A 12,673-nucleotide genomic window follows, 5' to 3' on the forward strand; every position below is an offset into this window, starting at 1 on the left:
GCAGGCCTGTGACGAGGGTTTCAAGTCCCTCTGGCCTGAGTGAATGTTCCCTTCTCTTCAGCCACAGCCAGTGGTGGCAGTAGCTCTGTTCTGGTGTTGCCTTGGTGAATATCCTCCTGTCTTTCTGCCCAGATTGTGTCTGTGTGAAGGGCAGGGAGCAGCACACCTTACATCAATTTCCTCAAGGGCCTGGCCCTGTGCTCAGCACATTGAAGCAGGTGTAGAAGAAGTGTTTGATGGGATCTGGGGAGGCCATTTCACATTCATACCATACGGGGGGGCATGAATTTTCTATCCAGCCACCCCAGTGTAGTCCTCATCCCCTCAGACCCTAAGCCCAGTGTTAGGTGTTGGGGATACTGAGCCTCAAAGGATTTAGCCCTGCCCTCTAGTGCTCTTAGCACTCTCTTGCTGATGACAGAAAAAGGATGGGTTTCTCACCCCTTCCCCCGAAGTTTTCTAGTCTTCTTTGTTTGCCAACTGTGTAGCCCAGGTCTGCACCAGCCCAGGAGATGCTACCCATGCACAGTGTTTTACGGTAGGATGTAGGCTCCTACGGCATGATCCCAAGACCCTAGCAAGAGCCTTCTTCCTGCTGTTTCCCTGACCAGCTCCTTACTTGCACTCCTCACGGTAGAGGATCCACACAGCGTCCTAGAGCACTCTTACATCATCCTTGTTATAAGCAGGACCTCACCTCCGCCACCTGCTCTTCTCTGCCCCGTGCTGGTCACAGCCCGCTCAGAGTTCCACCCTGGAATGCGCGGGGTGGGGGAAGGGACTCACGTAGCTGCAGGAGCCTCGTGGTGCCCTGTGTGTGCGCGCCCGCGCGGAGGGGGCCGGGAGGGAGGCGCGTACCCCCGGAGGCCTCTAGTGCCTTTCCCACACTTCACGCTGCTCCTGCGGTCCCTTCTCCCTGTGTGTCATAGCCGGACCCACGTGTGCAAAAGCATGGTGTTTGTAACCAGGAGACCGTGTGCCCTGGGTCGGACAGGCCCGGAGTGCACAGGGGGAGGCGGCCAGGTCGACAGTGGCCGCGCTTCTTTACCCCTCCAGTCCTCCCTAACCCTTTCCCTCGCTTTCCCTGGGTTGTTGGTACCTCGAGTCATTTCCCTCCTCTGCCGCCCCCTTTTCTGCGGTAGAGGAGACCAGAGCCTAACATGAAGGTTCTGGTTCACCCTCGACTCTAGAGCCCTTGACATTTAGTGAGGGTTCCCAGGGCACGGGTGTAGGCACTCAGGAGAACGCTAATCCTATTAAAGACGTTGTGTCATTGGGGAGGGGGAGGCTGCCCCACCCCCATGCCCCTGGCAGATCTCATGCTCATTGGTCGAATGCAAAGCAGGGGGCGGGCTCAAGGGCCCGGAGAGGGGGGCTCTCAGCGATTTCCGAGTCGGGAGTCGGGGCTGGGATTTCTCTGGAAAAGCCCAGTGGTGGTAGCTGCGGTGGATCTCCCGGCACTGTCCACAGTGCGCCCGCCCAGCGTAGGGCTGGCAAGCAGCTCCGCAAAGTCAAGGAGCAAAAGGAGGCGGAGCGCCTGCAAAGTGGTTGGGGCTCAGCGCTGAGGCTGGGTCGGGCGAGGTGTGTGCTCTGGGAGCCTGGATCCCGGAGCCCTGTGCTTCTCGTGGAGCAGCCGGTGCACCGGGAGGCGAGCTGACGCTCTGGAAAGAGAAGTCAAATTGCAGCCTTCCCAAAGACGCTAAGTTACACAGGCCAGCCAGTTCCCGGAGAGCGTTCGCTAGAACGCAGAGCTGAGCCGCAGAGCCGTCCCGGGGCCAGCCCGCCAGGAGTAGGGCAGCAGCCCCTGTGCACCAGGTCAGGTCCGAAGTGCGCCTTGGTACAGAGAGGGGGCGTGCAAGACTCTATCCGGCCGCCCGCAGCCTGCGCCTGACTTGGGCGCCCCCTCCGTCCCATTCTGGGAGCGATGCCCCCCGCCCCTTGCGTCCCCTGGGAACGCCTGGAGCATGGAGAAGTCGAGTAGCGAGGATTCTTCGATCCACCGGAGTCCATCTTTGGACAGCAAGGACTCGGACTTTGCCAAACCGTCCACCTCGGGCCGCTCGTTCGGCCGCGGCTTCACAGCCGGCGCCTTCTATGGCACCGCAGGCTCCCGGGGCCAGAGCCGTGCTGAGGCTGGCGTTAAGACTGACAAGTACAATGCCCCCAAAGGCAGCAAGTACGTGGTGTTTTACCTGGACCTGTCCTTTGTTTTCCTCCTAGAATTTAAAAAGTGCAACATGGCCAGGGGCTGCCTCTGCTGCTTGAAGTACATGATGTTCCTCTTCAATTTGATATTCTGGGTAAGTCATTGCGCTTATTCCTCCCTTTGTGTCCTCGCGTCTTACGTACCCTCTTCCTCTTTAGTGCTGCATTGCTCTGCTTCTGCACCACGGTAAGTGGGGTTTGCTTTTTAAGATCATTTATTTCCCTCGTCCATGTATCTTCCTTTTCCTTTCTCCCTACTCTATGGCTGAATGAGGGCTCCAACTCGCCTGTCTTCCAGGGGAGACTTACTCTATTCCTAGGAGGCTGGCAAAGTTTGCCGCTAAGTCCTTCACCTATAAGAAACCCATTCTGGAAGGGTCCCTAACTGGATAAGCTGCAGAAGTAGGTATGGGGTCAGAATCTTTACCAGCTGTGACCCAGTGTTGAAGACAGGCACAAGTGCGGATGTTCTTGTATTCCTTTTAATACGCAAGAATACCATGTGCAGCACTATATGGACATGACATGGGGGAGTGGTAGAGGTCACATCTACTCCTGCCAATGAACCCCAGGAAAAGGAGCCCTTGTCCCAAGTCGAGGGACTTGCTTGCTAGCCTGCAGATATGCCTCAGAGTTAGGGCTCATGTGGGAAAGGAGGGTGTGGGAGGGATGCTGCCATCGGGTGGCAGGCAGCTGCTTTTGAGGGATTGCAGTGGACTGGGCAGGGGCAGCCGGCTGGCCACGTGCTCCTGCCATGGATTGCCAGGCCTCCCAGCTTTGAGAAACCCAGAGACTGGAAGGGATAAAGGGGGGACAATCAGGAGTGCCCTATGTTTTTTTAGGGAAGGTGTTGGTGGGTGAGGCAGCTTGGAATTGTTCTCTGACTTCTGTGATTCTGGAGGCTGTGTGGACACGGCTTGCATGCTTGTGCGGAGGAAATACTAGTTAGGCAAATTTGAAAACTTCTTAAGTTTATATGTAATTGTTCCTTCATCAAAATGACTGTCTCCGCCTTTCTTCACCAGAGCCCAGATGCAGTCAGCACAGATGTTTGGCTCTGCCCCAGGGCCTGTTCTCCTGCCGGCTGGAGGCTGTCAGCTGCCTGTGGTCCAGGAGGAGCACTGGGGGCAGGAGAAAGTCATTTGCAGTGAAGTTGGGTAGAAGCAGTTGTGTTTTGGTGTTCAACACTTGTGGGGAGTGACTGGCTTTAACTGAAAAACTTTTTGGGTATGTTGCAGGGAGGCTAACTTTTCCCGCAGAGGGGAAAATTCATGTTAGGTGGGAAGGAGTCTGGGTTCTAGTCTTGGTTCTGTGTTAGCTTGTTTTGTGGCCTTGGCTAAATTTTGTTACTTCTTAAGGACTGGGTATCTTTTCCAGCCCAATGGGGGGCTGTTGTAATGGTTTTCCTCATGCCCTCACTTCATTAGGTATGAGACATTCTGCATCCTTGCCTTCTCTCTGGGTAGGGGCCCTTCTTCCCTGACTCATGCACAGGCTGCTGCTTCTCTTTGGAGGACCCTGGTTTGAATTTGAGTTGGATTTTCCCAGGTGTCTCCATGGTCTTGGGCCCTCCAGCTATTGTGTTACCTGCTGTGTGGCGAGGGTTTTGTGGAAACTGGGGCAGAACCACTGGAATGTTGAGAATGATTTTGTGACCACCTTTGGGCAAGTGCTGCTTGTCCTCTGACTCACTTGCCAGGATTAGTGTCAGCCAAGTACTGGTGCGTATTTCTCCGGTGCCTGTGGATTACACTAACATTGCCCCTTCGTTGTGCATAGCTTCTGTCTCTGTTTTTGTTCAAAGTCAACCCGCCTTTCTGTGTTGCGCCACTGTGCATATCTTAACACTTACTAGAAAGACCCTCCTGGGGATGCTCATTCAGTGCCTTGGCTGTGCCTCTGCTCCTCCCCAACCCTCACCCTGCCACCTGCTGGCTGGATTGGGTATAACTGCTGAGGTTTCATTATCTCCAGGATGGTGTCAACTTGGTTTAGGGACCTCCTCAAGTGGTGTTGTGCAATGGTATGTACCCTGCACTTAGTAGGCATTCGATATATATTTGTGAGTAAGTTAATGGAGGGCCAGAACAGTAAATCCATATGTTAATTGTGTTACAGGGATTCCCAGCTCCCATTTGGTAGGCTGTGATGAAGGCTCTCCTAGCACTTTAGCCATGGGGTGACAAGAGGCTCTTTCGTCATCCCTGAAAAGCCTGGCAGATGTTAATGAGCTGGTCAATGGAATGGCCTTCCTTTATGGTCTATAGTGGGAGGACTTGCTGTCTCTTCTTAATTTGAAGGTACCACCATTTCTCTCTTACCAGGCAAGGAGTGACTCCTAATCTGGCTTTTCTGATTACTTAGTATTTTTAGAATTCCCATGACATGCTATGAGCTGGAAAAAATTTAGTCTCGGAGACCCAGGTCTTTGATGCTAGTAGTTTATGAGATGATGAAATAAGACATACACGTTAGGAAAGGCAGAAAATTTAGCAAAAGAGAAATGGATGCCTGTGTGTGTAAGAATGTTTATTGGGTCTGGAAGAACAAGTGTGTATAGCGGGGTGTTAGCCAGGACTTGGGCATGATGGGTCACTAAGCTCCACTTGAATGACAACTTCCTGTAGCCAGGTAATTGAACCTAATATGGGAGAAGAATTGGAGGAAAGAGGCAAATGAGAAGAGAAACTGCTTGGGCCAAAAGCAGGTGGGGCAGGATCCCTGGATACCTCTGACCTTTCTAGTGCACACAGGGGAGGAGAGACCGAGGTGGGTACAAGGGTGGGGTGAGGAGGTATGCAGGGCTACTGAGAGCCGACTCCTCCTGGACCCAGAGCAATTGTCAGGAACTACATGACAATCACCTTTTCTAGTCTCAAGGCTCAGACCCCAAAAGGAGGCCTTTCTGAGGCCTTAGAGTTGAACCTGAGGCCTGCTATCAATAGATAGAGATCTTCCTTAGATCCTGGAGCCTACCTGGTAGTTCTCCAAACTGACTGCTGCCACCATACCCCTTGCCTCCTCAGAGCCTGCTGGGAGGGTTCCCAGTGCAGCTGTCTTACACTGCCACCCCTCGCAGGTGGGAGAGTCCCTGGTTCCTTGCCACTGGGTGGAGCTTCTAGGGTATTGGTATTGGTGAGGGCCTGGGTGACATCACTGGCACTGGGTGGGAGGCAGAGCTCTACTGCCAGCATTCCTCTTCCTTACCCAGAAAAGGGCAGGTGCCTCACAGGCTGCTGGGTGCCTGTCTGCTTCAGGGTGGGGGACAGGGTCCAGGTTGCTCCTGGCACTTCCAACTTCAAGCAGATGGTGCTAGCCACGTTGGCACCCAGGGCAGCACTTCTGAGGGCCTGACGTAGATGGCGGGAGTTGAGGAGGGGCAGTCAGTGTCATGTCTGACTGAGTATCACCTCCTCTTTTCCACTGAATGCCTCACTCTGATTCTTACAGCCAAGAAAATGCTGGCTTCTTAGTGGAAACAAACTAGGAGGCTGAATTGGGCAGAAGTTTCCCCATCCCGAGGACCTGTCCACCAGTAATCAAACCCATGGCAAGTTATTTCTCCCCACAGTGGGAACCACTAGGGTGTTTCCCTCAGCTCATCTCTGAGTCCTCCCAGGGCCATCTGGTGGAACCCTTCAGGTAGAGATTAAGTGCATCTGTGCCCTAATAGGAGGGCAAAGGAGGCTCAGAGCTTTTCACTCTGAGAAGGGGAGGTAGAGTGCTGGGGGTGTATGTCCCCTTCTCAGGACAGTAAATGGGATCCCAGCTCAGCTTCTCCCAACCTAAGTCAAGTTCCTATCTGATATGGAGGGGTCGGGGTGGGGCTGGGGTTGCTGGCATAATTGCCACTCCGGATAATGGTCACTTTTCATGCTTGCTAGCACAGCTGTCCCATCATTGTAAGTCATGGCTGGCAGAGCAGTGACATTCTGGCCCCAAAGGAAAGTCTATTCCTTGTGGAGTTCTCCCTCAATAAAGGCCAATTAGTGAAGAAGGCAGTGTTCAGTGTGTCTGCTAGAATAGAGGAAATGTTGGCACAGGGATGCCATGGGGCCCTGATTAACCTCCCGTAAGTGGGGTCAGGCCTTTGGGGCTCGGCCCCTCCCAGACTGTTCACTTGCCCTCTGGTAGCCAGCAGCTTGGTTAAGGCTCTCCAGCCACATTTGAGACATGTGCTTTGTATTGGCTTGGCTGCATCATAAGTGTCTCTGTGGGCTACGTGGCTCCCTGTCGGTCTGTGGTGCATAGGACAGGGGCCTGTGCACAGCCAGTGCTGGGCAGCTTGGGGTATCATAAGGAAGCTGTGGGGTGCGTTCTGTCTGGGAACAGAAGTGGTGAGTGGTCTGAGGGGTCCGAGCAGGACCGGTTTGACCTGGCCTCTCCAAACAGGAGATCCAGGCTGACCTGGGCAGCCAGAGGCATTCAGAGGCTCCACAAAGTGCTCAGGGGTGAGTCATCAGGCTGTCCCCCAGACAGCTGCTATAGGTAGATGTTTGGAGTGTGTCAGGCCTGGCTCTGCTTGGGGGAAAGGGCACAGATGTAGGGCCTGGCTGATGCTCAGAGACCTTGGAACATGGCTATGAGGGAATGCTGGCTCTGTGCTCACTTCCCTTCCAAAGCATTAAAAATTAAACTTCTTTGTCTTAATATCTATTTTTAAATCATGTCAGAGCCAGCATTGGTGTCAATCAAGAGTAGATGAGGAGGGAGAAGGGAGGAAGAGGGTAGAGAAGAGAAAGTTGCAGCTGAAACAGGGTGACCGCCGTCACTGCCTTGAAGAAAGCACCACAGGTCTGTCCTCCATCCTATGGGGCGTGAAGAGCTCAGAAAACACCACCAACCTCCTCCAAGGATGGTGGCTGGGGGGAGGGTATGGGAAGGAGGGAAGGCTCATCCCAGTCCCCGTCCCCCCATGCCATACCTCCATGTGCCTGGCTGCCCTTGGCTGAATTTGGAGGCCAGCTCTGGGACTTACTGGGCTGTTAGGGTCCCAGTTGAGTCTGTGCACTCATGCCACAACTATTTATTGAATGCCCGCTGCATGCACACGAGGCTCCAGTTGGTGAGGACGGGCCCACTGGGCTCGCACACAGGAGATCAGCTTTCTCGGGCCAGGAAGTCGTGGAATTGAGAGGTCATCTGGCTCGTCCTCCACCAGGCATTTGAACACAGGGCTGCCAAAGGAGGGGTGAGAGCAGGGCCACCTCCCCCTTCCCAGCATTCTAGGGAGAGGCAGCAGCAGGCTGGGACTCAGCATATGGGTGGCCTGACTCGACTTCTCCTTTCCTTTTCTCCACCCCCGAGTGATGGCTGTCTGACTCCCACTCTGAAATGTTTGCTCCCTTTAGAAAAGGGAGGAAAAAAACAAACTGTTTCTTTTAGGAGTTAGTTTCCTAGTTTGGGAAAAAGAATTAGTGAATTATGTGTCTTTTCTGTTTCTTCTGTTGAAAGGGCTGATCAGATACTATGTGGCTAGTGCATAGTGCATGCATTTATTGAGCGACTGTTGTAAGCTCAAGCTGCTCAGAGTTCCATGGAGAAGTCAGAAACATAAACAGATAATTATGGTTCTGAGCAGTAGGTGCTCAGCAAAGCTACTTATTAGGGTAATTAATATTGCTTAATAGAGACAAGATACAGAGATAACAGAGTAGAGCAAGTGACACCTGGATTTTGAAGAGTGAATAGGAGCTTGCTGGATAGGTGAGGATGGGGGTCTGGGCAAGGAAGAAGGGTAGAGAGAGATAGAGACAAGTAAATCCAGAGCCTGCGCTAGGGCAGAGCTTACAGTCCAATGGGAGTGACAGAGCCCCCCCGTGCCTGTGAAATGGGCTGAACACAGAGGAACAAGGGGTGGAATTGGTCTTGGTGGTGCCAGTGGGGAGAGGCTGCCTGGGGTGAGAAGCATGGCATGGACTCTGAGGAGGAAGTGGCCCTACACTGCTATGCAGTGCGTGCCAGTGCCTGGGGACGCTTTTCAGTTGGTCTCCAGTGCCTGTGGAAAGGGAGATTTTGTTTTTCTGGTAGTGACCACCATGACAGGTCTTGCGGTGTCCCTTGGGCTGTAGGCAGTTGCTGTAGGTAATCCAGCTTACAGAGATGCCCCTTTTCACTGCCCCTCTGGCCTCTCCCTTCTAGCTGCGATCTGCTTGCTTATTTGGTTCCAGTTAGGAAGCTTTGAAGCTGAGCTAAAACCCATCGGGCAGAGTTAAGTCTCCTGAGCCAGCTTTGTCCCTGCTCACATTTGAAAGCTAATCTGCTAGCAGAAGTGGTGGGGGTTGGGGCAGGGATGTTAAAAATGGCACGTGGTTGGGAGGGGGAGCAGATCTACAGCTGGGAGAGCAGCCCCGGGTAGAGACATGGCTTTTACCCCCTACCTTTTCTCTAACTAGGCACAAGACTTCAGGTGAGAGTAGGAATTTCAAACATCTCCCTTCCATTGGGTAGCTACATCAGTGCCATGCAGGGAGGCCCTATCTGAGTGGCTGATGAGGCGGTGACTGGCCAAGGAAAACAGAGACAGGGCTTCTGCCTTCAGAGAGCTTTCTGTCTGCTCCAGGGGTTCTTCATCAGGGTGTACATTTAGATCACCCGGGCAGCTTTTTGCATGAACAGAGGCCATGCTCCCCTTCCTCTCCCTGCTCTGACCTGAGTCAGACTCCAAGAAAGAGGCCCATGTTTTGAAGGTTTCCTTAACCTCTTGGTGCCTGGGTTTCCTCCTGTGTGGCAGTATCAACCATCTTACAGGGCTGTGATAGGGCCCAGATGAGGTAATACATGCATTATGTAGGCACACTGCTTTAACAGGAGGCCTGGCAGGTTAGACTCAATGACTGGCAGTTGCAGTAACTATCACTGCACTTCTGCAGTGGGGGCATGTGAACAGGTAACCCCTCCAATAGTAGTGAGTTAGATGCCCTGGGGCTGGAGTGACAGTGCTGGGCAGTGCTTTGGAGCCCTGGAAGCAGCCCCAGATATCTCTTTAGGCTGGGGTTGTTCTGGATGTCTTCTGGTCTTAGGGATGCATGGGAGGAATGGGGAAGTGGGAGATCCTGGTGGATCTTTTGGAAGATGGAGGTGGAATGCAGTGGGGCAGGGGAATGGTCTCAGAGCCCAGGGCCAGGAGCTGTACCTGCCATCCTCTACACTTACCTCTGGCCATCCCTGTCCGGGACGGCCCACATCCTTCCCCTGACTCCCTTTGCTCTTGGTGCAATGAATCAGGCCAGGACCGGCCCGCTAGGCTGGTGGTCATATTGCAGGGTCCCCATGGGCCCTTTGCCTCGGGTGCTCCAAGGGCAGGCCACCCCTCTGGCACAGTCAGTGTTGGACCCGGGGTAGGGGAGCAAGTAGCTGACTCAAAGGCAGCAGGGCACATGGGGCTCAAGGTACAGGTTGCTTTATTAACCAGAAAAATGGTCATTTAAAATTGTTAAAGATTGTAGAATGTAGCATATAAATTCATATAGTTAAAAAATTATGTGATGGACATATACCCACTGTGCATTTTAAGAAAGAAGACATTAGCTATACCCACGAAGCCGCTGTGTGTTCCTCCCTGACCACACCTCCACGTCTTCCCCAGTGAGAATTATGATCCTTTACTTTTAAGTACATTTCTTTATAGTTTTTCCACATATATAGGCTTCCTTCAACACCACATGATTTGCTGTGGCTTGTTTTATGCTTTTGGCAGATGGAATAATTCAGAATTTAAAAAAGTCAACGGTACGTGTATGGATGCGTGGTCACAGGGTATGTGTGACTGCCACGCCTTTGTTTTCACTGCTCTGTGGTGTACCCTTGAGTGCACTGCAGTGCATCCTTCCAGTGACGAGCGTGTGGGCTGCTTCCTTCTTTTTAAACATGCTTTTGCAAACATTCTTGGACAAGTCTCCTGGAATACAATATGCAACAGTTTTCTAGGACACTACTTCTAAAAGCATCTGTGGAGGACCAGCTTTTTTACTTACAATTCTGAGACATGGCTCTGCTGAGCAAACTAGTACACAGCTCAAAGCGCAGGTGAGTGCCCTACATCCAAATGAGTTCATTGACCACGTACTTGGATGTTCCAGCGATATCAAATTGCTAAAAAAAAGTTGCTAAGTGTTAAGCATTTCTATGAACCGCATTTTGAAGAGAACTCTTCTAGGGTATATGGCAAAGAATGCCATTGCTGAGGTTTAGGATGTGTGTACTTCAGCTTTACTAGATAATGCCATATTGTTTTCCAAAGTGGATTAATCAGTTGATGTTTCCACCAGTGGAATGTCTGTTAAAAATAGAAAGTTCTGGGCATTCTTCAATACAGTGGGTGTAAAACCTATATTATGTTTTTAATTTGCATTCCTCTGATTGCTATTGAACATCTTTTCATAGGTTTATTAACCATTCTTTTCTGTGAATGCTTGTTTATGTTTTTATTTTTTTATTGAGTTGTTTGCTTTTTCCTACTAATTTTTAGGATTTTATTTATGTTTTCGGTACTAATCTGTTGTCTGTTACGTCTACCACAAACAGTTTATAGTTTGCCTTTTCACTTTCTTCATAGCATCCTTTGGTAAGAAGAAATTCTTTATTTTAACATAGTCAAATTTCTCAGTCTCTGTCTTTTGTTAGGTTTTACTTTTTATCTATTATTTAACAAATACATAATATCTCATGGGTGTCTTTACATCCCTGGTGATAGGACAGTGCTTGTCACAGCATACTAGGCACTCATGTATTGCTGAATGAATTTGAATGACTAAAGAGGAATTCCTATAATTATCTCTGAAAGGTTTTTTTTTTACATTTAAGTCCTTACTATATCTGGAATTTAATTTGTGTATGATGTGAGGCAGGGCTCTGATTTCTTTTCCCCTCAAGTACAAAGCAGTTGTCTCACCATTGACTGACTAATCCCCCTTTCCCTACTGATGCGTAATGCCACCTGTGTCTTTTCCACTGCTCTGTTTGTGTCTGTGCCACATTGTCTTAATTACTACTTCTTTAAAATAAGTTTCACATCTGGTAGGGCAAATCCTCTCATCTTATGCTTTTTCAAGAATGTTTTGGCTCTTCTTGGTCCTTTGTCCTTTTGCATAATTTTTTTTCTTTTGCATAAATTTTGGAATCAGTTTGTCTAGTTTCACTAAAAATCAGCAGTCAGTCGACTAACTTCCCTATTCCTTGCCCAAACCCTGTTGGTATTTTGATTGGCCTTGCATCGAATCTATTGATTGACTTGGGCAGAATTGCTATCTTTGCATTTCCATTCATAAATATAAGTTGCATTCCAATTCTGTGTTTCTATTCATGGATATGGTACACTCCGTGTATTAGACCTTCTTTAATGTCTTTCTGTAAAGTTTTATAATGGTCCCCTGAAGGCCTACACATCTTTTGTTATGGAGGGACTTTTGCTCTTCCATGCTTTGCCATCACCCCTCTCCCCTCTGAGTTCAGGCTGGAGACACAGGAGAAGGCCAGCAGCCCTTCCAGCCACCCGCCTCATTAATGTGTTGATACTGAGAAGCATAGAAGTGGGTGGTGAGGCCTAATACTGGGCACTTCCCTGGGTTACCCTGTTAGCTCTTGCACTCTCCACAGTACCTGAGGGGGAGACAAGGCATTATTTCCATTTTGCCTCCGAGGAGATAGAAGGTCTGAGAGGTTAGGTATTTTGCCCCAAATTATTGGGAAGGCAGCTATGCTCACCACTATACCACCAACGCCACACTTGCCCCAAATTACTGAGCTGGAAAGTGGTGGAGCTGGGATTTGAACCCAGGTAAGTCAAACCCCCAAACCCATATTTTTTCTGTGATCATCACTGGGAAGTCATCCTGACCCAGCTCCTTTCCCTGCTGACTTTGGGCTGTACTTTTCTTGGATCGGTATTTCCAAGTTATTGTAGTGTAGCCTGGGATAATAGGACCTGAGTTATGCATATTTGTATATGACTCAGTTGACAATTTGTGCCTCCCTCCCCCTAGTCCCAGCCCCAAAGAGAAGTGAGTGTGGAGGTGACCACCCAGTGATTATCAAGGACTTTCTTAGATCAGTGGACAGTCAGTCCTCTAGGCTTTAAATCCTCACAGATACTATGAGGGGACAGTGATGTCTATGTGCAGATGATGACACTGAGGCTAGAGGCGTTGTCACCCATGGCCATGAGCAGGACGGCGTGAGTGTCAGGGCCCTTCATCTTGCTATCTTTGCGTTGCTTGCTCTAATAGGTGCTCAGTAAATGCGTTTTGATTATGGGCTGACTTGAACTGCACGGAAATGCTAGGTAAGGGGCAGGGCTTTTGACTGGCCAATAATGGGATGCCCCTTGCAGATGACTCCTTTTAAATAATGATTGGTGTTTGTCTAAAGGAAAGTCACCATGCTATTGGGGAGCCATACTGGCCTCCAACTAGAATATCCTGCCGAGCCAAACAGGACCCCTACAGCCACCCATCCTCATTGCCTTGGA

The 12,673-nt window shown here is 50.5% G+C and overlaps 1 protein-coding gene across 3 annotated transcripts in view; it reads left to right on the plus strand.

The window, feature by feature from the left end:
• Positions 1-12,673, plus strand: part of TSPAN9 (tetraspanin 9) — a 210,358-nt gene that overhangs the window by 114,531 nt on the left and 83,154 nt on the right. For 2 of the 3 annotated variants that reach the window (XM_024568643.4, XM_045199745.3), the window contains one exon: positions 2,221-2,300. In XM_024568643.4, the coding sequence (XP_024424411.1) occupies positions 2,238-2,300 (63 nt within the window). In that variant the 5' untranslated portion in view covers positions 2,221-2,237. Of the gene's footprint in view, positions 1-1,429; positions 2,301-12,673 lie in introns of those variants that run through there. The other variant, XM_024568569.4, reaches the window with a different exon arrangement.

This window comes from Desmodus rotundus, chromosome 3 (genome assembly GCF_022682495.2).
Source record: "Desmodus rotundus isolate HL8 chromosome 3, HLdesRot8A.1, whole genome shotgun sequence".
Taxonomy (NCBI): Eukaryota; Metazoa; Chordata; class Mammalia; order Chiroptera; family Phyllostomidae; genus Desmodus; species Desmodus rotundus.